Genomic DNA, 25904 nt, shown 5'->3' with positions numbered 1-25904 from the left:
TTGTCTTAAGCATTTTTAGCTTTGTAATGGGCCTGCTTCTCAGCATTGAGTACAAAAAAATCTTTAATTGTTTTTCACAAAAAGAAACAGCATTACCTATAAGATGTTTTCCAGGCTGAAATATCTAGCAAAGATTTCGTTTGTATTGATAATGTTGCTCATATGATCTGAAGCTTTTCTTCAAGGATAATGTTGTGAAGGTCTTCTAAAATATAAGGCTGGGAAACAAATAGAGTTTTGTTTTTGCAAGTAACATAAGTACTAACATAGGGCTCAATGTACATTATTTTTGTTATCTTTCATTGAAAGCTATCTAGGACAGAGAGGGGTTCCTACCAGTTCGGCCCGGTTCGGTCAAGTAGGTAGTAACTCAGCCTGCCACGCCCCCAATCTGGTTCTCTCGGGGGCGCCACACGCAGAAGCATTTTTTGTAGTACTGTGCATGCACGCATAGCGCACATCAAGCCTGCGCACAGTGCGTCCCTGAGCAAACTGGCAGTAGCGGCAGCCGGAACCCACCTCTGATCTAGGAGTGTCACTTTCCAAAAGCGGAACTTTGGAAAGCATAGTTTTCATAGAAATTATCTCTTCTGCACGAATAAAAATGGTGGTGCTGTTTTTTAGACAAAACTCCAGTTAACACAACTTACTATTTTATTTACAAATAACATGTGTCTGGTTCCTAGGGCATCTCATGGCACTGAGTAGACACACTTGCTGGAGACTAACTCATACTGAGTTATGAGTTTTAGCATAAGCATGTTTGTGTAATTTGGCATGATCCTAAATTTTACATAATTTCAAAAACCATTACATTCCTGCTATTTTTTCTCCTTAACTATAAATCTTGTAATAATGATTATGAAATGTACTTGGTTTTATTTTTCTCCACAGATCAGAAATGTTGAGACAAACCAATGTTTAGACAACATGGGGCGTAAGGAAAATGAAAAAGTAGGCATATTCAATTGTCATGGCATGGGAGGAAATCAGGTAAACTACCCTATTTATTATTTCTAAGGCTTTGCACATTGATATAGACATTAATGTTGGAGCAGGGAGAATGACAAAATAAACATTACAATATCACAATAACAGCTTCTGTCCTTTTGTACCTGTGTGTCGAAACTATGCACATGTAAGGGATAGGAAAAACTAAGTTTATTTTAAAAAAGAATATTTGAGGTTGTGTGCATTACAGATAGAGTTGCTATGAAGCTGTTCTTTCGTTGTTTCATTGTTCCTATCTTAGAACACTTTAAACATTTTAAGTTTTGTTCCATTAGAACTTGAATAGTTTCAAACATGGCATGGATCCATTTTTGTCCCAAAATTTGAATGCTTAGATAATACTTATTTTCCTAAGCGAATCAACATAAAATAAAATCAAATTTGGTAAAAAAACAAAAAACACTCATGAATTATCTGTTTAAGCAGTTTGAAGCTTCATTGATATTCCACCAATTATATTACAAGCTTGTCCTATATTGTGCTATATTATGCTGGACTTTGATTTAAGATATATTACGTCTTGAGTGAACAAAGTAAGTAATTGTCCCCATTTTTCTTAGACAAATGCAATCCCATTATTCCTACTATATTTTGATAGTTCTCAGACAAAAGTGCAAATTCTAGGCCATATATAACAGATTACAGGAAATGGAGTAAAAAAGAATTGTACAGAGAGGTTTTCTTCCATTGTTTTAAAGGGAATTAACTCAACATTGGCATTTTTGCTTTAGAACTAAAGCTTAATTTCACTTTAAATTTACCAGTATTTGATTTCCCACAACTTCAAATTCAGTGAAAGTAGATGTCAAAAGCTTCATTGACTGTATAAAAGTATTTTAGTGCGATGAGCAGGCCAAGTGGTGAAATGTCCTTAACAAATATGGGAATCTTTTATGTGAACTCTAAACACAGGACAGGATATCACAGTCTGGATGGAATGTGGCAAAACAGACAGGCTCCTGGTCAGGATAAAAGTGAGATAAGACCGTATCCTCTCTTCTCCTTTATTCAATCTATAGGCTGAGAAAATATTGGTGTGTGTGTGTGTGTGTGTGTGATTGAACTGCAAGATTAGCATAGTGTTAAAATTAGAGGAAGAAACATAAGCTTGCACTGATGACACTACTTTGATAGCTGAAATGCAAATGATCTGCAAGCTCTAGTAATGAAAGTCAAGGAGCACAATGAAAAAAAAATGGGACGCGATTAAAATGAAGACGACCAAACTAATGAGAGCAGGTGTAGCACCCAGTCTTAGTACTGACAAAGAAGATATTGATGTAATGGATAATGTCGTCCTTTTAAGATCAACTATTAATAGTAAAGGCACTAGCAGTCAAGAAATATGCAGGTTATTTCTTACGGGTGTATAGTGAAGGCCTTGGGAAAAATATTCTGGTGCTATGATGTGTCTATAAAAATGAGAATCATGCAGGCAGTGTTTTTACTTGTGACACTCTACGGAAATGAAAGTTGAACTTTGAAGGATGAGGAGAGAAAGAGAATCACTGCTTTTGGATTTTGGAATTGGATAAGAGTCATGAGAATACATGAGTAGCCAAACCAAAAAATGGAACAAATTAATCCAGAATTCTAACTCAAGGTACAAACGATCAGCCTCAAATTATATTGTGAACACAATATGTGAAGATATGGCTGCCTTGAGAAGTCTATAGCAATGAAAAGAAAGAAAGAGGATAACCAGCAGGAAGGTATGGATAATTACAGCAGTGATGTGTGCACCATTCGGATATCTGAAAGACCTGGTTCGAGACCAGCCATACCTATGTGATTGTTAAGAGTCAATATTGACTTGATGCCACATCATAAAAGTAGAAATGGACAATCTGCCCAGAGTACTGCTTTGATGCCCTGGAGACCCATTCCCTTTCTGATTGCACTGCTGCCTTTTCTGTTTATTTTATTTATTACATTTATTTATTAAAATTTATAATCACCTTTCTCACTATCCAGAGACCTACAATACAATTTTTATGTTGAATTGGAAAGAAAAAAAATGCCCCCCCTTTCCCAATTAAGAGAATAACAGAAAAGAATAACAGAGTTGGAAGGGACCTTGGAGGTCTTCTAGTCCAACCCCCTGCTCAAGCAGGAAACCCTATCACATCCTGGACAAATAGCTGTCAGTCTCTTCTTTAAAACCTCCAGTGATTGAGCACCCACAACTTCTGAAAAGCAAGCCCCGTTTCACTGACCATTTCATTGTCAATAGATCATTGATTCTAAATTAAACATGAAGACTTATTCTTAGTGCCAAGAACATAATAAATATAAACCTTCTTACAGTTGTAAGCTAGTTAATTTCAGCTTCCAGGCACATTCTGCCCTGATTTTGAATCACTATAACTAAGATTAAATCAATTTTTTGTTTTTAAAAAATCATTTATCAACTACATTATAGCTGGCTGTTAATAAGAACTTTTTCCCCTCACCTTGGATTCAACTATTTGGGACATTTCTTTTGCCAGTTATTTATAAGAATATGTAATCTCTTGAAGGCCATTTCTGACATAAAATAATTTGTAGAAATGACGTACTTTAAGGGATTGCAGGGTCTTGAAGTAGAGCAACAAGATAGAAATTGATGCAAATGTATTGATATGTCATAATGATGTCACACAATTTATGATGATAGCAAGATAGTCCTATGTCCACATTTACATTTTAGAAGAAGTATATAGAGGACATTGCCTCCTCTCACAGATACACAAATTCTGTAAGTTTTTTCTAATAAAGGCTAAATTCCAAGTGTCTCATAAAACTAATTTTAGATAGTGCAGTAGGCATATTCAGTTAAGTAAATTAAAACATGAGGTGAAATTAATATCTTCCTTACTACATTCAAAAATCAACAATGTAATATTTTATTCAAAAGAATATCCAGTCATCTGGCTTATGCGTGTAGTAGTATCCTTCCCAAATGAACTTGACCGTTGCACTTCAGTTACTTATTTTAAATTAATGCAAGAGCCCTTTATTTATATAGGCCAACATCACTGAAATGGCATTAAGTAACCCTATATATTTTCTCCATACATTTAAAAAATCTCTTATGTGAAAAGGGTTCCTATTCCCTTAATTGTCCAAAAATATATGAATGATAAATTAAGAATTAAAGCATTTTCCTTCTTGCATGCTATTAGAAGTTGCTTATATAAACTGTGTTTACATATGTATAGTTGGAGTTTACTATAAGCCTTTGCAACATTCTTTTATAATGAACTTTGTATCATGTGTAACTAAATATTAGAATATTAACAATAAATTGTGATTAAATCTGTTTTTAATCTTTTTCCTTTATAATACACCTAATTGGTAACTTAGAATGATTTGCATGCATTCTCAAATTGGTAAAGCAATCAAATTCAATTTGTACACTTCGCCAAAGGTAGCATTCTGGAGTTAATTGGCAAAAGGTTGCTTTCAACAATTAAGAGAGAATACTTTTCCTTTACTTTTGATTAGAATACTTTTAAGTTGGTTGAGGGGTGAATTCATAATAATTGGGAGCCTTGTAAATTATTAGAATAGATGCCACTTGCATTGCTTTAATTTCACTTAATTTTATTCTTTCCAAGATCTGGCTTCAAATCAAGTGGCAGCTTGGAATTAGTAATTTCTACCTCTCCCCTTTATAATGTTTTTTCTTAACAAAACTTAATAATAACAGAGTTGGAAGGACATTGAAGCTCTTGTAGTCCAACCTCCTACACAAGCAGGGGAATTTACACCATTTCAAACAAATGGCTTACCAATTTTTTCTTAAAAACCTCAGCTGATGGAGCTTTCACAACTTCTGAAATTAAGGTGTTCCAGTAATTAATAGTTCTCACTGTCAGGAAATTTCTCCATAGTTCTAGGTTGCTTCTCTCCTTGCTTAGTTTCCATCCATTGCTTCTTGTCCTGCCCTCAGGTGCTTTGGAGAACAGGTTGAAACCCCCCCTTTCTTTGTGGCAGCCCCTCAAATATTGGAACACTGCTATCATGTCTCCCCTAGTCCTTCTTTTCATCAAACTAGACATACCCAGTTCCTGCAACCGTTCTTCATATGTTTTAGTGTCCAGCCCTTAATCATCTTTGTTGCTCTTCTCTGCACTCTTTCAGAATGCACTCTTTTCTTTCTTCTCTGCACCCTTTTCTTTCTTCTCTTTCATTCTTTTCTTTCTCACTGTCTATTTCATCTGACATTTATTCATTTTTACAGCCCAAATTTAACCAACTATAATGCTGCTGCTAATGTCTTCTGCTCCTCCAAGTCAGTCTTGTGCAGTACATATTGGGGTGAGAGGGTGGGGCATGTGTAAGGATGCCAGAATCATAAAAAGTGCACCGTGTCCTTATGATACAAATTGTGTCCTTTCATCCTTGTGTTGCAACATTGCATTCAAGTACATAACAAAGAAGATTTTGCATCACCAAGTGGAGCATTGCATCATATCAAACATTTAATTTCTTAGTCCCCCTTGCCTTCCTTCCCCCAATATCTATGGTACGTTCTGTATGTAAATGTAAACATTTAAAATCTAAAAACTCACCAAAGATGACTATTACTTTCAAATGTTGAGCCAAAGGAGGTTCAGCATATTTTCATGTATCTTTTCCTGGAGAAACAACCACCATCATTAGATCTTATGAAAGTAGGATTTTATTTATGCATTTATGCTTGTTTATACATTTTTTTAATACACCCAACTGCAAACGGTTTTGGGTGGCTTACAAATAAAAGTAAACACCCAAACACAAAGAACAGCCCTGGAAACAAAACCAAATAAAATCTATTCACTTCTTGTTGCATTCTACAGCTTTATTCACGGGGGAAGAGGCATTTTCCTAGGCCCATTCTGACTAATGGAAAGAACACAGAATCGCAAGGGAAACTGTGTAGTCCAATTCTTGTATTAGCATATATTCTCCCTTCTCTGGAAAATATACAATAAGGATTTGGTTTTTATGGCTGCCAGCACTCCAGAAATTATGCTGAAAAAAAACAGTGTATCCAACTCTCCTGTAATATTTGCATGAATCATGTTAATAATTGCCATGTGCTGTTTTTAATATTTATAGCACGATTAATTAAGCTATTTGAGAACTTATGTTTCACATTTATATAACACTGTAAGGTGCTTTACAGGGCTGAATTCTATCATCCCTAAAATGAACTTATAAGCAGTAATATTACCTCATATTTCAGGGGCCATTTAAGGCACAGACTGCTTATCAAGTTAATTGCCATTAGAAGACTTGAACCAAGTGCCTTTGATGTAGATCTTAAATGTCTCTCAGGCTATGTCAACCTATAAATATATTAATCTATTTAACAATAAAACTGCAATGGCATACATGAAAATTAAATCTACATAATTGAAAAACCCTGAATTTTTTTTAATACTAGCTGATAACCCGGTGTTGCCCAGGTATTTATTTATAGGGGGAAAATGTCCGGACCAAACATAATTTCTAATGTTGGATTTTCCTCCTTATTAGAGGGAGCCGCCTTGTGGAGTACTGTAAAGCCGTTACCCTGGCAACTCCACTGTGCTGTACAGTAGAAGCCATTTTAAGACACAAAAGGCTGTATCAACAGAACACACACCCTGAGGGGTGTTAGGAGTGTCTTACCCCCACAGTATTTTTTTCCAGAGAGTAGGTCATCTGTGTACCAAGTTTGGTTGAAATTGCTCGAGGTATTCCAGAGTTATGCTGAAACATACACGCGCGCACACACACAGACACATACACACAGAAACACACACACACTTCCGTTTATATATAGATAGATCATCAACTGTATCTCCATTAGAATAAAACTTTTCACAAACAACATTTGAGTATTTATTTATGTGATTAAAATATCCCAAAGTTTGAACTTTTAAAAAATGTATTTGTGTTTTATTTTTGTCCTCATAACTGCTCCTTGTGTTCAGAATTTATTTTTATGTTTTAATTGCTTGCCACAGTTTTTAATAGAATATTGTAATAGAGTGTATAATATCCAGGCTTCCCTAGTCACTCAAATGGTCTTTCAATCAAAATCCATCCTAGTAATTCTAGGTTTTTTTAGCAGAATCAACCCTATTTTTCTATAAACGTCTGCTAGGAATCTTGGAGTAATTAATGGTTTATACATGCAAGGCAATTGCCAAGATTATCATTACAGACTATTTTGAAAAAGAAGCACTATATTTGACTACTGAAATGCAAGCCCCATTAAATTCAATGATGCTTACTGTCATAAAAATACAGTGTACGCAACTTTAATCTTGGTAATCAAGTAGAGTACAACACAATTCCCTATCCGGCTCTGTAACTTTAACTCTAAAAGAATATTCCTGAATAGTCATCTAGGGGATCTCATTCTTAAGTGGCTTTTCTGAGAACACGATCTAGTTCATTACATTACTTCACTTTTCATATAGTTAAGATAACAGGTAATCCTTGCTTAATGATGGCAATTGGGACTGGAATTTCTGTCACTAAGCAAAGCAGTTGCAAAATTCAATGTCACTTGACTGTTGCTTAGTGACGGCAGTTCTGGCATTTTTAAGTTGCTGTTATTAAGCAAATTTCACAGCTTTATTAAACATGACATTACGCTGTCACCATTTGTGACCTCCTACTGGCTTCCTCGTTGACTTTGTTGGTGATCACATAACTGCAAAATGCTGCAACTTAAAACTGCAAGCTGGTTGCCATGAGCCCAGATCAGTGACGTGTGGTGAGGTTTATGGCTGGTGAGACAGTCCTCTCCCCCGACACCCCACTGACTAAAGCACTTTCTTTCGCCCATCTGTGCTCGTGGCAGAGCTCAGGCGGGTTGCTGCGAGCTCAGGCGGGCGAAAGAAAGTGCTTTAGTCAGTGGGGTGTCACGGGAGAGGAGAGAATGCCTGAGCATTGCATTTATTAAAGAAAAAAGAAAAAAAGGAAATTTGAAGGAAAAGAGGGAGCGGGGGGGCATCAGAAACAGAGAAAGAGGAGGAAGAGTGAGCGCGACGCTGCAGCTTTAAACAGAATGACAGAGTTGAAGCCTCTAAAAAATGCGCCCTCTACTATGAGGCAGGAGAACTGCATGCCTCAACTACCTCAGGATTTTTTAGGCTTTTAACCCTCGCTTAATTCTGCTTGAGCACCTAAAAAGTCAGACTAGATGAGACATGCAGTTCTCCTGCCTCATAGTAGAGGTCGCTTTTTTAGAGGCTTTTTTTAACAGGCAGTCATTCACGGTGTGGCAGCAGCTAGTTAGCCTAAACTCAGCATTCGCCTTTTCCCGTTTACATTTTTTTTTTCATGATTGACAGTGGTGAGGCTGTGCCTCCCCTGCCTCCTCTGACTGCATGTCAATGGCCCAGATCATGTTCGCATAACTACAGAAATTCTGTGACAGCTGCAACAAGAAGAACCAGTTATATATACTACTTGTTGAGCGCTGTCATAAATTCAAATGGTCAGTAAATGAGTGGTTATTACATGAGGACTATCTGTACATAATACAGGTTAGGAAACAACATACAGATTCTCTACTGCTGATCTGTCACCTGAGGTCAAAGCCGAAATCTTTCTTGCGTGCATTCACAATCATTGAAATGGCTAGACAATGAATGAAATGGGAGTTGCCAGGTTTGAAACAAAATATGTGTTTTCGATATGCTTTCCATGTCTGTGCTAACTTTTTCTCTTAAGCATTAGCTGTTATTTTACCAACAGGACCTCTCTCTTCCAGGTATTTTCATACACCGCCGACAAGGAAATTCGCACAGATGATTTATGTATGGATGTCTCTAGGCTCAATGGGCCTGTAATTATGCTGAAGTGCCATCACATGAGAGGAAATCAACTTTGGGAATACGATGCGGAGGTATTTATTCAAACAGAGAAATGAAGCATATTTGAACAATATTATTGCTTGCCGGCAGCTAACAAAGAAAAGGCTAAAGCAGTCATTCTCTACTTTGCTGACTTTAAGATCTGCATGTTGGTATATCCAGTGTGTTGGCTGTGGAATTCTGGGAATGGAAGCCCACAGATCTTAAAAGTTGCCAAGGTTGAGAAAGTTCTTTATCAGGTTGGTAAATTTGTTAGGAAATGTTTTCACCGTTGTTTTTTCCTTCTTTATTTTCAGATACATTGGGGGGTGCAGGTGCTAACTTTGCATCTCTTTCCCTTATAACCTTGTCTCTCATGTGAATGATTATTCCTTCTACCACAGTAACCTCTTCTAAACCTGAGATCTCCGTATAATGGAGCCTAAAGGCAGTGAATCACATTTGTTAGGTTATTCAGACTATTATTCAGAGCATGAGCCACGGTGGCACAGTGGTTAGAGTGCAGTACTGCAGGCTACTTCAGCTGACTGCAATTTGGCAGTTCAAATCTCACCAGGCTCAAGGTTGACTCAGCCTTCCATCCTTCCGAGATGGGTAAAATGAGGACTCAGGTTGTTGGGGGCAAAATGCTGACTCTGTAAACTGCTTAGAGAGAGCTGTAAAAGCCCTGTAAAGTGGTATATAAGTCTTATTGCTATTAAAGAGGGTCTTCACAACATGTGGGAGCATAACAAGTAACCCCTATTTTCTTTTAGAAGGCATCTACAGCTGCTTCAAAAAATTCTTCCCTCAGAATATGGGTGCCTGAAATGACTTCTTTCAGGGACTCTTTTTAGCCATTTCCCCACTTCCTTACACAAGAGGATTGCACAGGTTTTAAAGAATGTAAATAAGCTGTCACCATTCCTATTCCTCTGATCTGAAGTGAGAGAGTTTATAAGGTTATAAAGTATTGACATGCTTGGAAATCAAACAATTCAGTCTGCTTTCCTTCTTTCCTTCGCTACCTCTTAGGCCTAGCATGGTAAACATTCTTGTGGAAAGTATATGCACAAATCTGAATCAGCCTTAGAGTCTTATAAATAAGTAAAAATTATTGACAAAACAATAAAGCTAGCATACAAAAGAAAGTAGTGAGGCACACAGTTATGAAAGTGTATTAATTTCTATAGCAGAAAGTTACTATAGTTAGGTCTATGTACTGAGGTGGACTATTCTAGCAAGGATCTGGATTAGATGGACCAGCGAGTCAGAGGTGGGTTGCCAATTTTTCTACTACCAGTTTGGGCCGCTCTGGCACACACCACTTCTGCGCATGCGCAGAAGCATCCAGGTGGGTGGTTGGAGCCCCTCACCGCTGCTACTAACGGCTCACCCGATCCAGGGCGAACCGGGAGCAACCCAACTTTGAAGTGAGTTCATCTTGAAGACCCATCATAGAACATCCTACAAAGGAGATTAAGCTAGATTTTTTTCTTTCGATGGGTAGGTTGTATTAACAGCTCTCCCCTCTTCTGAGCAGTTGGCAACAGCAGAAATAAACCAAAGAGTAAACAATCGAATAAATTATGTCAACATTTAACTACATAGCTGGGTGAGGAAGAAACTAGTTGTTAAGACTTCCTTCTATATTTGCAGAAGGACACCGCTTGACACTGAACTTAATGAAACAGAGCAGCTGTTGCAGCCAACCTAGAGTTAATTTCAGATATGACAGATGGGTCTTCATCACACTGGGATTATACTTTCAAGTTCATGTGGAAAATATATTCCTATCTACTGTAATTTTGAACCTTACAATTTATGCAGTGATCTGTTTCCCAATAAACCAGCAATATTTATTATTTCAAGGAAGTTTTCATTATCTGGGAATGATATGCTGCATAATAAAACATGCATTCCCATAAAATATTGTGACTAGGTTCATAATTCTTCACCCATAAATACTAAGCCAGCAGGATGTTTGGGATGCAAAACATACATTATGCAATTTCATTACTGCAAGAAGACATGTTATAAATATATGAGATACAGTCAGACTGTTGCAGCGTTGACAAAGAAAGAACAGTCCATGCCATTTCACTGACAAATATTTAGCTGTAGTTTTATGGGAAAATATTTAAGAATCAGATGCACTTGCTCAAGGAGAAAAACTTTATATGATACATATGTGTATTACTTTTCTACTTTGATATACAGGTTTTTGCTGTTATTACTGATTCATTACTATATTAAAATTCATAAGATTTTATATATGTTTTTTTTAAATCAAATGACAGTTTTATAATATTTGTACAATTCAGTATTGAAATAACCACTATTTTAATAGTTTGAAACTATGTTTATAAGGAGATAAATAGTTCGTAGAAAATGTTTCCATGTGGCAGATTTGAAAATAAATTTCATCAGAGTTGTTTTTTGAAGCTACGTCTTAGAAGCTTATAAAAAGTCACGATTGCAAAATCAGAATTAGCCATTAGATGGAGCCAGCAAAAAGGAAATATTTTGTAGTTCTATGATAAGAAACACATAGAAAAGGCAATTTACCTGAGGAATCGTTTTGTTGTAGTGCTAGCTTACCAAATTGAATTAAGAAAGCGGGAGAAAACCTCACACAATTCCAAATGTATAATAGTAGGGTAAAAATGTATTTTTATTGTGTTATCATTATTGTGATTTACAAATAGTGATTTGATTTAAGGTATTTTAGTTTTTATAAATTGTAAATGGAAATGATTATTTCACTATTTATAAGGATTAATAGAATTTTATTTAATGTCAGTATAACATCAAAGTCTCTTTACTCTTGGTATTCTAGATGTTTTTTCTTCAGTAAGAATTTACTGAGTAATAAAAACAGAGAAGTACTGAGGCAATCCAGCCACCTTAAGGAACTCATCTTAAATTATGCAGAAGTGGACCTAGAGAGTCCCAGGAACTATGGCATTATCAAATGACACAGTTGATACCCTAGCGCAGGGCTGTCAAACTCGTGACCCGTGGCCTGGATGTATCACATGCTGGCCATGCTCACGCCTAGTTTAGTGAAGGGAAGAAAGTCCCGATATGTCATGTGGTGATGTCATGAAGATACGAGTTTGACATGCCTGCCCTAGCGCATTGTAGCTGACTAATATACAGTAACTCTGTATTCTTAAAAACTCAGTATTCTTAAAAATGGTGCAAAAATATTTTTCTAAGATTTTTTTTTTCTAAAAATATTCATTTATGCCTCTTGGATTGAGAAATTAAGAAGCAAAATGAGCCAGTAACAGGACTTCTATAACAGTATTTCTCACGTATTCAACCAAGTGTTTCTGTCTTTGTGCGTGTGTATATGTGTAGCTTTGACTTCTGGGGATTGCCTGGATTAATTCCTGTAGTTTTCTTAGCAAAGTTTTCAGAAGTTGCTGAGGATTGACTGGCCCAAGGTCACCCAGCTAGCTTAGTGTCTAAGTGGGAGTAGAACTCTCACTCTCCTGGTTTCTAGCCTGGTGCCTTAACCACTACAATATACTATTAGGGAACATCTATTTCACTGATGGCGAACACTTTTCTGCTCGGGTGCTATCGTACATGTGCATGCCCACACCCATAATGCAGTGACCTCCCCCCATGCATGCATGCACAAACCCTCCACGTCCCCCCCATCCATGTGCACAGGCCTCACTGAAGCCTCCATCAGCTCAGCAATGGAGCCATGTAAACAAATCTCCACTGCCCAGGGAGCCCCAAGCCCGATAACTTAAACCAGGCCTTGAGGGCCTTCCAGAATGTCAAAAGGGGTGGAGCTAATCTAATTCCAGGAGGAAGACTATTTCATAAAATGGACACTATGAGAATGAAGGCCCATTTCCGAGTACCCAAAAAATGTAAATCCTTAGTGATGGTAACTGCAGCGTGCCTTCTCTGCCAGATCGAACAAGGTGGGCTGGTAGTTCAGTCTATGATATGAATGGCTTTAAATGTCAAACCCAATATTTTGATTGAGACTAGGAAGCAAATTGGCAATTAGTGCAGCTTGTGGAGCAGAAATGTAATATACTGTACAGTGCCATTGCATTCTGTGTCCGCTGAAATATCTAGGCAGCCCCATTTAAAAATCCCCAATCTTCTTCCCCTAATTCCATTATTTCCTGAATGGGGAAATTATAGATATCATGTAGATAGAATACATTAGAATCTGTTTCTTCTTTTTAAAGGGTGAGGGGCTTTGGGGGGGATGTCATGTGAAAATTTTGGTGGTAACGATGATGATGATGACTGTGATGTAGTTTTTGTGAAGACTGGAGGATTTCATCACTTTCGGTTTTTATCTTCCTTCTCTCTCTTCCTCCATGTCCCACATGCAGTATTTACAACAGTGAACCAAGGTGATTTGTCCCCTAGTCCAAACCTTTCAATGATTGCCTAGCCCAAATTTCCCCAAATCAGACCATTAAAGGCATATATGAAAAGGTTGCTCATGCCTTTTTTTCCTTTTTGTATTTCTATTTTGGAAGCTGATAATATAAAGAACACAAGACAGCATTTGGACATATGGAGGTTTGGTTCCTCCCTCAGGATAACACTGTCATGGTTAGTGGGGAGCTGAACAGTTGGCTCTCTTAATATCTCTTTTAACCCTAGTTAGACTGCTCTGTAGGGTGCTTTGTGCTTATGGGCATTTAGTAGTATAGAAGCCTAAGTAAATAAATAAATAAAGGAGAGATGCTCACCAAGACTTATACATAAAAAGTCCCAACATCTTGCACATGAAAAACCAAAAAGAAATCATATTACCCTTGGTACCCATATTTCAGAAATATAGAATTCTAAAATGAAATTTATGCATTTTCCCCTCTTACGCCATCTTTATATTTGATTTTAGATCTTGTGTTGTGAAATACCACTTAATATCTAATTAATCAAGAACTTCCATTAATGTCCCTGCAGTGACAATAGAAAGTTTAACATTTTGAAAGTTTTGTCTATCTAGCCATCCATCCATCCATCCATTCATCCATCCATCCATCCATCCATCCATCCATCTAATCTATCATCACAATTTCTTGGGTTGCTCTTAATTCAGAGCCAATACATTATTTCAGAAATGATAGTCCTGTGGTGTCAAGCAGCATCTTTTCATAATTATGTAAACAGCTGAGTTTTGAACAGATGTTTCCTTGTCATACCAACTTAAGGAGAAAACTCTGAATATATGAATTGATACAGCTGTGATACAGCTTTGATAAATTACGTTCCTCTTGTAACTTTGCATCTACTATTTCAGTATGTTGTTTGTGGTATCCTGCTGTTGTTGCGTTATTCTTTATGAGCCTTTTAGAGTTTTACCAAGCTGTTTTCAACAAGGGAACATGCAGGATTTATGACCAAAGTACAGATTTCCAAATCTTTATGTATGAAATGCATAGCTTGATTTTTAACTCTTAAGTGTACTAGTTTGGTATACAGTGCCTGGGTATATTTGATTTTATGAACCGTATTATTTATTTATAAATCTTATTAGCTGCCCACCTTACCAGACATTAAAACCAAAGGCACTTGGGGAGGGGTGGGGAGTGGGATCTGTTATTACTCTATCAACCATCTCCATTGCGCTGTTCCTCTACTGGGGCCCCAAGCCAACTGGCAGAGCCAGGTCTTTAAGCCATTATGGCAAGATAGGGTTGCAGCCACCTATGCCGGCACGAGTAGTACGGACCAATCCCAGTGGGGTGAGACAATTCCTCAAGTAACCTGGACCTATGCCATGCCTTAAAGATAATCACCTTGAATTGCAATCTTTTGCCAAATTATTAGCAATCTTTTGCCGTGTGTGTGTGTGAGAGAGAGAGAGAGAGAGAGAGAGAGAAAGAGAATGCCTTCATATTAGTTTATTTACTTCTGATGATTTGCCTGGCTGAGTTTTCTCGGCCAGGTTTTTCCATAGTAGTTCGCCCTTGTCTGCTTCCTAGAACTAAGAGAGAATGACTGGCCCAAGATGATCCAGCTGGCTTTGTGCCTAAGGTAGCACCAGAATTCATGGTCTCCTAGCTTCTAGCCTGGCGTTTTCACCACAACACCAACTGGTTCTCAGTTATTCAAATGGAGAAAGACTATTTCGGTCACTATTGCTTTTATGGAAAAAAATCTGTCTGGACATATGCTTTGACCTTTTTTGAACTCACCTACCAAGATTTAGACGCTAGAAGTATTTGGTTGACTCTCTGTATCATAATGCCTGGGGATGACATAGGCAGTTGGAAGAAACATAAAGCTTTCTATATATTTTCCTGGGTCATAGTTTGACTGTATATTGCCATTCCTTTGCTTTTGTTAGCATGCAGGTAAATGGGAATACAACTTTGAGGTAAGCATTTTGAAACTAGTAATCCCTGTGATTGATTTTAGTTTAGGATTTCACTTGTGTACTGCTTTTGTGATATATCTGACCTTTGTTTAGATGTAGACTATTTTATAAGAATAGATTCTCCATTTCCTGTTACATGTAGCATGATGCTAATGCTGATAGTTGGAGATAATTGTCTTCTAGTGTGTTACATTTTTGTAGAGAATAGAAAAGGAGGGATACATGATACAGATGCGTAGATAAAAGGAGAAAATGTCATTTCTCAAAATATTTGCGGATTGTCCTTTCTTTAAAAAAAATACTCAGAAATGTATTCATTGTGAATAGTCACACCAACAAAAAGTTCATTTCTGTTTTTTTCCTGCACCTGCAAAATGAATGGAATGATCCAATTGCATTTGGTATTGCATAATAAATCTTTCATGAGGCACATTATATCAGAACATTTGGGATATGTATTTATGAGAATCAAATTCATCAGAGCACTACATTTGCAAAGAAATGGAGATGAGGACTAGAGAACACAGGGAGATGGGAAACCGATATGTGTTTTCCATTGGCAATATGCGGGGTCTTTTAATTTAATTCTCATAGTGCTTACAAACAGTGTTTTGTGCTTTTCCTGAAACCTATTCCGATGTAGAGTCATTGTTATTTTGAGTGACCAGCTGCTACTTCCATTAGACAGCAATAATCCTTGTGAGGCACGCTGTGACAGGTTCAATTAGCTGGTTCCAACCAACCTTTTTACATTATTTTGATAATTGAAAAGGTTTCTGCTGTATAGATTAAAAGTTGTTATAAAATGTTTTTGGTGTATTAATATATTTTAAAGTTACAGATATCAGTCCATTAAGGTTTTGGTAAATTGGTTCACGATTCAGAACTGTTTACGTTTGATAAGACTCGTTTTTATTTGTAAACTGAAAGATTAATCATTTCACAGGGTTCATTGTTTTCCTCTAAATTGGCAGGACTGAATGAAAGTTAATAATAGGAATTTGCATGGATTTGAGATAAGTTTAGCTGTACTGCATGGAGATAAATTCCCTGTAGTCAGAACTTTTGAATATATTCCCTTTTAATTGAAAATGTTTTGCAATGACATTCTTATTTTTTTCATGCATAACTGTTCAATTTGCTCACTATGTGTTTAATAAATATTGATATTCAAGACTACTAAATCTTCATTTTTTTCCATTCTGCATTTACTTTCTATTAGTAGATAACAGAAGGGAAATGATTATGCATCTGAGATGCATAATGAAAATTGATATTCCAGTTGCTCACTCATAGTGAGCAATTTTTAGTTGTTCTCCATGCTAGTACACTCTAATTACCAAAATTAAATAAGAGGAATAGATCTTCCTTCAAAAATAACTGTAGGTTAGAATATTGATAATAAATAGGAGCGATCTACATATACAGTGAAATACAAATATAGTGTAAAAGCATAGAGATGGAGACATTTTTGACCATTACAGTAACCCAATGTTTTATTGATGCTAAGATCTGTTTTTATACTTTGAAATTATATACATACATACCAGTAGTGGATTGCAGGCGGTACACCCCGGTACAGGCGTAGCAGAGCCTGCCCAGAGCACCTGTCACCGTTCCGGTACGATGCTCAAGAGGACCCACCCGCTCGCCTGAGCTCCTTACCTGTCTTTTAAGGCGCAAGCGCATGGCGCATACAGCATCTGTGCAACACTCCATGGAGCAGCTGGAATGTTGCGGAGGCGCTAAGACACATGCGTGCACTGCGCATGTCCATGCCGCCAGGCCTGTTCCAACCATACCGGTTTGAATGGGATCCAGAACTCACCACTGATACATACATACATACCTACATACATACATATATACATACATACATATGTTCTTCAATTTATGAATTGAGTCTAACATTTCCATTGCTAAGCAAGATAATTGTTTAGTGATTTTTGCCCCGTTTTATGACCTTTCTTGCCATAGTTGTTAAGTGAATCACTGGAGTTGTTAAGTTAATAATATGGTTGTTAAGTGAATCTGGCTTCCCTGTTGACTTTGCTTGTCAGAAAGTCACAAAAGAGGGTCACAAAACAAGATTTTGATCACGTGACCATGGGGATGCTGCAATGGTCGTAAGTGTGAAAAATGGTCAAGTCACTTTTTTCAGTGCCATTGTAAATTTGAATGGTCACTAAATGAATGTTGTAGGTCGAGATCTAATTATATCAACTACTTAAAAAGCTGTGCCATTGCCCAAATGTAAGACAGAGTGAAGGAAGCTCATCAGCAGCAGTTTTATTTTAGGGTAAAGGCCTAGTTGAAGTGTCTCCAGATAACCAGTGCGATCGCTCTTTTTCAGATTTGTAAAAAGTCCTTCTTTTCATTCAACTAGACATACCCAATTCCTGCAATCCTTCTTTATATTTTTTAGTCTCCACTCCCCTAATAATCTTTGTTGCTGTTCTTTGCACTCTTTCTAGAGTTGATTTATGTTAGTGTTTTGTGAAACCCATGTAAAATACCAAGACTGTTTTAAGATGATGACTTAAGCTGTGTGAATATAAGATTCTTACAGTAGTTCATTCACCTTTTCATTGTCATAGGTTGGATAGAGAGATTTATCCTTTGCTTCATGATTCCTACTTGTTGTGCCATTTTTCTGTCTCACAGACACACACCTTCCTTCATATTATTACCCAGTCTTGTCTGACTGTAAGCAGGATAGAAGATGCCATTCATGGTCCCACTATGGAGGCTTGTAATGACAGCCCTTTTCAGAAGTGGTTGTTCAGAAACTATACTCGGCTGGAGGTTTTTAGGAACGTTTTTAAAAGCTCTACCGATTATTTCCTTTAGTAGATGCCTAGAGGTAGGTATCATGAAAAAATAATAATAAATATGATAATTATTTCCCTGCTCACCCCCCCTACTTTTCACTATAGAGTAAAGTCTAGAATTGAGGTAAAATAGCTATGTAACAACTGCATTTATTAATGCTACTTACTGCAAACCTATGTCAAAAAACATTTTGATAAAAGCTAGATGTGCCTTCTGTGGTGTAGTTCTTGTGTTTGCATATCTTACTTAATTCTAAAAAGCTGTTAAAAGTCTAGTTGTTTTGCATTACCTTAAAGCATCTCTTTTCAATCAATAGTGTCTAAATGTTAAAGTGGGCAAAATCTTTGTGGTGGTAGCCAGTGTTTGATTATCTACTGACTCACATGCCAGCAGATCAGGCCCCTTTGGGGGATTCAAATGCTGCCCAACATTTAATCCAATCCAGTTATATAGCATAGCCAATGAAAGAGTAATTACACCGTTGGATAACTCAGATTTGAATCCAGAGCCACTTTTGAAAATAAGGCCAATCACTCCCTCTGGGTCTAAGCCAGGGGTCTCCAAACTTGGCAACTTTAAGACTTGTGGACTTCAACCCCAGAATTCCTCAGCCAGCTAAGCTGTACCACTTAGTTCAACTTATAGTACAACCCTATAAAGAGGATGGAGTGTTATTTATGCCTTTATGATTTTCAAGGGGGAATGGTATAAAAATCTAACACAGAAGCCACCATTCCTGGCATTGATTCTATCATTCTGTGAATCTATGATTAGTACAGTAGTAGTGGACAGCCAATTTACAGTACTGTGTAAAGACAAGGAATGCTGTGTTTCTTAGGTTTTTTTAATTGAATGTTTTTCTGTAAAGTGAGTTTTTGCCATGTTGATACTATCAGAGCAAACTTTATTTACATTTATTTTTATTCATGTATTAAACAAATTTATATGGCCATTCAACTCAGTGATTCTAAGTGGCTTATAGCATTATAATCATTGATAGTTGAAGTCCTTGGTTTAGTTTGGAAATTAGTTTCCAATAACTTTACCAAAGCAGAAGTTCTGCTATACAGCTTTATAATCATCAATGGTTCTTTCAAATTGAAACACCCTTCCGTATTAAAAAAAATGCCTTCAAAGAAAATTATATCTCACATTTAGTTCAATAAGTGTTAATTGTAGTTTAGTAAAACTGTTAGAAGCCTTCATATCTCAGTATCAAAAGCAATTCTCTCGGCCATTTTGAATCCTTCTTTCCCTTTTGACAAGAAACAGAATGTTCCATTTTGTCTGTAAAATGATGACTGTTGTTTTTATGTAGTGTCTTTATCACTACAGGATAATTCCAATAACCAATACAATACAATACAACAGCAGAGTTGGAAGGGACCTTAGAGGTCTTCTAGTCCAACGCCCTGCCTAGACAGGAAACCCTATACCGTTTCAGATAAATGGCTATCCAACATCTTCTTAAAGACTTGAAGTGTTGGAGCATTCACAATTTCTGGAGGCAAGTTGTTCCACTGATTAATTGTTCTAACTGTCATAAAATTTCTCCTCAGTTCTAAGTTGCTTCTCTCCTTGATTAGTTTCCAAACCAAATTGATAAAAAGAATGCAATTGTGAGAATTGAGTCTGTCACAGAGCATAATAAAAAAAAGTGCAATGAAGGAAAATTTAAATTAAAATTTATTGCTAAGAGTAAGCGTTCAGTAAAATGTAAAATACTTTTAACTTTTGTTTATCTGAATTCATGTTAAAATTCATCTCATTCAAATTGAACGAATGATGACATGGCAACTGAAGAGATGAAAGCTAAGGGTGAAGGTATATGTAAATAAACATGTATTTGCTTTGGAGGATTGCTCCACCATAACTCTGCCTTCTGCTCTACCATGCCCTGAAACGTCTCTGTATTTTACTATTTGGTCTATAGTAGGGGTGTCAAACTCAAGGCCCAGGAGCTGGAGCTGGCCCATGGGTTGATTAGATCTGGCCCATGGGCCACTCTAGAAACAGTGAAGGACCGGTCCGTGGTGCCTCTGCCAGCAAAAACAGAGCTTTTGAATGATACAGGCGGCCTTCCTGAGCTCTGTTTTCACTGACAGAGCACTCATGTCACCCTGAATCCCCCCAACATGAGTGATGTTGAGCTGGCCATGCCCATCCTGCCCACACCCACCCTGGCCCCCCAAACACAAGCCTGATGCGGCTCTCAGTGAAATTGAATTTGACACCCCTGGTCAATAATGTCAAACAATAACTTGTGTACCACATGGCCAGGATATCTTAAGGAATATTTTCTCAAGATATGCTCAATTTACACAAACTGTGAAATCCATACATTGGATTGATCCCCCAAATCAGATTAGCCTTCATCAATGTGTTTGGAATTCAGTCCCACTCACTGGTGGTTAATATATTTCCCTTCTGCATAGCAGTTCTGTAAGCTTGAAAAATTGCCCTGCTTTGGGAGTTCAATCTATGCTTTTTCAGTTCATCATTGTTCTACTTATAATAATTGAGACCGTGTTTTAATGTTTGGTTTTTAAACTATGTTGTGGAACTGTTGTGTATGCCACCTGGATGCAGTACTTGAAAAGCAGCCATGTAATACTGTAAGTAAATACAATAAAAATAGAAAAATGTAATGTATACTTTTGTGGTAGATAGAAATGTGTTGCATAGATAGCACTTTTGATAGAGATAATGGTTAATTTTATGTACTTGTTTTCAAAGTGACTGTTTCACTGTACAAGATTTAACATTAGAAAGAATGCAATCCAGAAATTAAATGGATATGTTATCTATAATTTTCTTGCCAGAGCATTTCAAAATATTATTTATAAAGCAAACAAGTTTTTCTATTAATTTTAATGTCAATGATATCTTGTTATAATATTAGAGGAACCCCATATAATATATAAACACATTGCTCAAAGGATATAATTTGTATAATAGAATCTTTGTTCCTTCGAAAGGTCCTGTTTGACTAAGACAAAAAGGGCTAAAATATAGTGTTATGAGTCATTAAATATCATGAATAGGCTGGAAAACCTTAATCTGGTACTAAATAATGAAAGAAATTACAGACTGGGTGGTTTTGTTGCTGATATTTTTCTAATGTAATTGATTGTTGGCCCAATTTTTTTTTTTTTTTTTTGTAATAGCATTATATAATGATAGAATTATAGGAATAAGTATTTATAAAAGGCCATTGAAATATTCAACATGCTTCTTTTAATGTAAAATTCTACAACAAATACAAAGAAACAGCTGGTGAAATATTAGGACTATATTTGATTTGGCATCCAGAAGAGAGTCATGAAGCCTCCAATTCAACTAATTCGAAAATATGGTACTTTCATTTGTTCTGAATTATTTCTTAAAGCATTTTGGCACTCTTATTATATGTACATCTTAGAAGAAAAATAACCTATTACAATGGGCTACATATTATGAAATAGCCTTAAGTGATTCTCTGGGAATTTCACAGCAGTTTGTCTAAAGTACGACAAAAAGCCTCCTTTGTTACTCTTCTTAATGTTTTTTTCTGGGTAGAAATTGCTATAGCACAGTCCATCTTCAGTTCAATTTAGCATGAAATTCAGCATAATGCAAAAAGTTCATTGTTTGTGCAATTTCATCATTTCAAACATCTCAAGAAAACGGTTCCATTTAAAAAAGTGTGGAGTCCTTGCACACAATGGCATCTACAGAACATAGCATAAACCTTTTTCCTAGAACATAGAATATTACAGAATTGGAAGGGTCAAACAACTAAGGTCTTCGGATTCTGAACAGAAAGCAGTCTTAACATTCTGTTTCTCTGGAAGCGAACTGATGTTGCTTAATTAGCAGATCAGGATCAATAATATTACCTCTGCTCAGAAGAAAAAGAAATTAATCATTGATGTTAATTTTAACCTCTTTGAGGTAGGTTTCCTAAAGATGCCAGAATACTGGGCAGAATGCATTACTATGGCTAGAAGCAACTGGAAATGAATGAGGGTGTTTTGGAAGAGGAAGGGGGGCTCCTATTCACCCTGGGTTATTTCCAGATAATCTTCAAGAGCTACCCCAAAAGGTTCCTATGGTGCAGTGCAGCTTTGAGGTGCTATAGTCACAATGAAGGAGTAAAGAAGACCTGCTTCTTCCACATTAGAGTGCAAAAAAATAATTAGTTTTTATCAGAACTACTTTGCTGATGTTATGCAGCTATCCAATACTAATGCTGGATTCAGGAAAACTCCTAGAGTACAAATGTGATTTTTCAAAGTGCAGCACAATCCAAAATAACTTTTTATCTCCCAAATCTTAAAATTCAGTTGTTGGAAAATATAATGACTCCTTTTCCCCCCAAAGTTTAATTTTGTTCTCCCTATCTAGTACTTTACAGATTGGAAATATCCAATAAAGCGCTTGTGGGAGGGAAGAAACATAAGCTAAATATCACCAGTATATTGAAATATATGATAGGGTGTTTTTTTTCTTTTTACGACCTTTAATCCCTTGCTTTGGGGTGGGTAGAGAAACATCTGTTGCTGCCTAGAATTGAACTCTCAACCTTCTGAGTGGAAGGTGAGCGTCTTCACCATTAGGCCATCATGCCTCCTGAAAAATATGATTGAATAACTTCATTATATTATAGCGGGTTATTGCTGGTGAATTATGGATAACTGGAACAGCTTACATCCTGCAATGATACCTTTAATATTATTAAACATCTGCCTATCTCAGGTTCTGGAAAGGATTATTTTTATGTAGCCAGAAATGCTAAATCAAATCTACACATCTGACTGATGTACATCCGACATAATACAGTTATTATAATACTAGTCAATATATGCTTTGTTGATTATAGAAAGGTTTTTAATTGTGTCAACCTTGTCAAGCTGTGAAAGGTGCTTAGGATGATGGGAATCCCAGAACATCTAATCATCCTCTCATTCCAGCAAGACCAGCATTCTGGGGAAGGCTACCATAATAAATAGTAAATAACAACATCATCATTATATTTATTTATTTATATATATATATACATACATACGTACGTACGTACGTACGTACGTACATATGGCCAAGATACTCTCAATCTTACACGGGAAACGACCCGAATACACCAAAACCTAATCAATGGATTAAATTTTTGATTGGAATGAATTTTTATTTTTCTTTGTTCTTTTGCTTTCTTGAATTTTACATTTTACATATTTTTTTAAATAAAAAAGCAATTTTTTATCTGAAGCCACTTGCTGTTCTGTCATATTATTAGTCTCCTCATTTCAAGTTCTAAAAGAGCAGAATGAAAATTAAGGCAGAAATGTTTATAAATCCTCATTAATATAACAAATGATAGATTAGAGAATGATCTGAAGACAAAATGCCGCTTTGTTAGTCTAAATTGATCTGAGACTGATAAAGAGAGGAGATTGTTGAAAATTTCCCATATAAACTACACAAAGTATCTCCACAGAATTATGGTTATAAGCAGAATAGACTGCTTAATTTCTTCAAAGAAACATCACCTGAACAGAAGGAGCTTCTGGATTAATTACAATTAGCTAATTGAAATCCTTTTATTTTTAGCTTTGAGTACCCTAGGTTCCAAAGGCTACACCACTTTCTATAGTTAAACATTTCTAGCACGTTAACCATTGATCATTTTTTAATTATGGGAGGGTGACATAATTGTATGAGCAGAAACTGCCATAAGAAAAGACAAAATAGAGAAACCATGCTTCTTCCAACAAATGCCTAGTACAATAAACTGAAAACAATTTCAGAAGGGAAATTCATAGCTCATGATTTTGAAGGCTGATGGTCAATTCGGGGAAAAATGATTTAGATTAGAATGCCTTTGAGATACTTTGTTTTTATAAACTTGCAAGATTAGTTTTCGGTGATTCCTAAACGTAGAAGATGAGCCAGTTGTTCTTTCACGAGAAAGCTGCCCAGCGCCATAGATTAGGTGGTAGAGCAGTCATTCTGCTAAAGGAATATAAGTTAAAACTCACCTTTCGAATTTGGAGTCTCAGCAGTCCAACTTCCTCCTGTCACTATACAATAATGCTGAGGAACTTTCTGTGTGATTTTCCTGATGCCTAAACATGGTAGAGGAATTTGTTGACTAGTCCAACTGACGCTGACGACTTCATTGTGTTGGTTTGCTTGTTTGTTTTTCAGCGACTGACATTGAGACATGTGAACAGTAACCAGTGTCTTGATGAGCCCTCAGAAGATGACAAAATGGTTCCTACCATGAAGGATTGCAGCGAAAGCCGATCCCAGCAGTGGCTGCTACGTAACATGACCTTGGGTGCCTAAAAGCCAAGACACAGACTTCGTGTCCTTCCTCAGACCTTGGAAGGGTCTAATCTGCTCACCCTTCACACAAAAGGATGTTCTTCTTCCTTTGTGGTCGGTGAAGAGAAAGGGTTTGGATGCTTGATTCAAGGCCCACATGCCAGAAAACTACTTTTTTTAAAAAAAATTGCTTCAAAGCATGGTTGCACTTTCTCTCTCTCTCTCCCTCTCTCTCTCTCTCTCTCTCTCCCTCTCTCTCTCTCTCTCTCTCATTTTTTTTCTACAAGTCAGCTGAACACATGGACGCTTTATCCACCCTGGCATATACAGTATTACGAAGACATCGCAGTTTTGAGAAAAGCAGACTCCGGAAAAGGGTTGCAAAGCGAAAAATTGCAAGAGGGTGGGGAAGTGGCTTGCTGTGGGTTCTGTCCTGTAATGTTGCTTGAAAGTGACAATGTTAAATGCCTTATGAAGCTCACTCGCATTGTGAAAGATGGTGAAACATTTGTTTTCCTCAATTGATGTACTTGTACCAGTCCTTCATGGTGACAGAGGAAGAATCCATTGTTAATCTGCTGCCAACCCATTACCTATGAATAGCCCAGCTGAAAAAATTTCTCAGCAGTAAATTTCTGTATATATTGGATGTTTTTCATGTATAGTGTCAGGGGAGGTGGGGGAGTGGCATTCTGTTTCTGAAACCTCTGTTAAAATCCACAGAACTGGATGAAGGATATTGCTGGTACGTGGAGTGTGATATCGAATTCACGGCCAAGGGAAGCAGAAGGAAATGGGATTGATGATACCCACTGGTGCCCTTTGCAAAATATAAGTCATTACAAACATTGTAACACATTTGGCCAACTTCCATAATCTCACATTAATAATATAAAAGGCAGCAAGAGCTGTTTATCCAAATTACATGAGATGCTGGTAGAAGAACAGGTTTATGAGTTAGACACAAGCTGATTTCAAGTTGAGTTTGGTTGCAATTCCTTTTTGTCCTATTAAATGTATTTGATTTCTAAAGATCCTTGGTCCCTAGGCATAAATAAAACCTGTGTAATGCCGATAGGTCTAACCTGAAAATGTCAACAATGCAATGCAACCTCTTAATAATTATTGAGATATTATTACAAGACGTATAAATCTTCCAAACATAGCAAGTTGAACTTTTAGCATATGACAGCTTCAAGTTCAGGGCTAATTAAAAACATGTCTAATAAATGTGTCTGGTTTGTATATGGAGGACATGGGATAAGATACAACTATCTATATAAACAATAGTTTATTTTTTTTAAAGGGGTTTTTTTTGGTCACATATCTCTATGCCAGGATGCAAGTAGGAACAAAATTTATCCAACATTAGAACCTGTATAGTTCTAGTGAGCATTACTGGGTCAGAAAGTACATAAACTTTACTCATTTTTATCTGAATTTAATTTATTGCAGTTTGCTATATCAGCCTCATGGCCGTGCCTAAGTTTCAGTAGATTGTGCTATATTGGGTAGTATGGACAGATCAGTTCCACACTGCATTAGTGAGAGATTGAACTGACCCC

At 36.7% G+C, this 25904-nt stretch overlaps 1 protein-coding gene across 5 annotated transcripts in view; it reads left to right on the top strand.

Annotated features, from left to right (window-relative positions):
* GALNT13 (polypeptide N-acetylgalactosaminyltransferase 13) overlaps positions 1–25409 on the top strand; it is a 226297-nt gene extending 200888 nt beyond the window's left edge. For 2 of the 5 annotated variants that reach the window (XM_087710413.1, XM_087710419.1), the window contains exons 10-12: positions 895–993; positions 8750–8884; positions 17869–18120. In XM_087710413.1, the coding sequence (XP_087566539.1) occupies positions 895–993; positions 8750–8884; positions 17869–18054 (420 nt within the window). In that variant the 3' untranslated portion in view covers positions 18055–18120. Of the gene's footprint in view, positions 1–894; positions 994–8749; positions 8885–17868; positions 18121–22563; positions 22845–24219 lie in introns of those variants that run through there. The other 3 variants (XM_087710428.1, XM_087710435.1, XM_087710409.1) reach the window with 3 other exon arrangements.
* Positions 25410–25904: the final 495 nt, after the last annotated feature.

Source organism: Thamnophis sirtalis, unplaced genomic scaffold (genome assembly GCF_051295495.1).
Source record: "Thamnophis sirtalis isolate CommonGarterSnake01/CBP01778 unplaced genomic scaffold, rThaSir2_p1.2 scaffold_1, whole genome shotgun sequence".
Lineage (NCBI taxonomy): Eukaryota > Metazoa > Chordata > Lepidosauria > Squamata > Natricidae > Thamnophis > Thamnophis sirtalis.
This window is presented reverse-complemented; position numbering and strand designations above follow the sequence as displayed.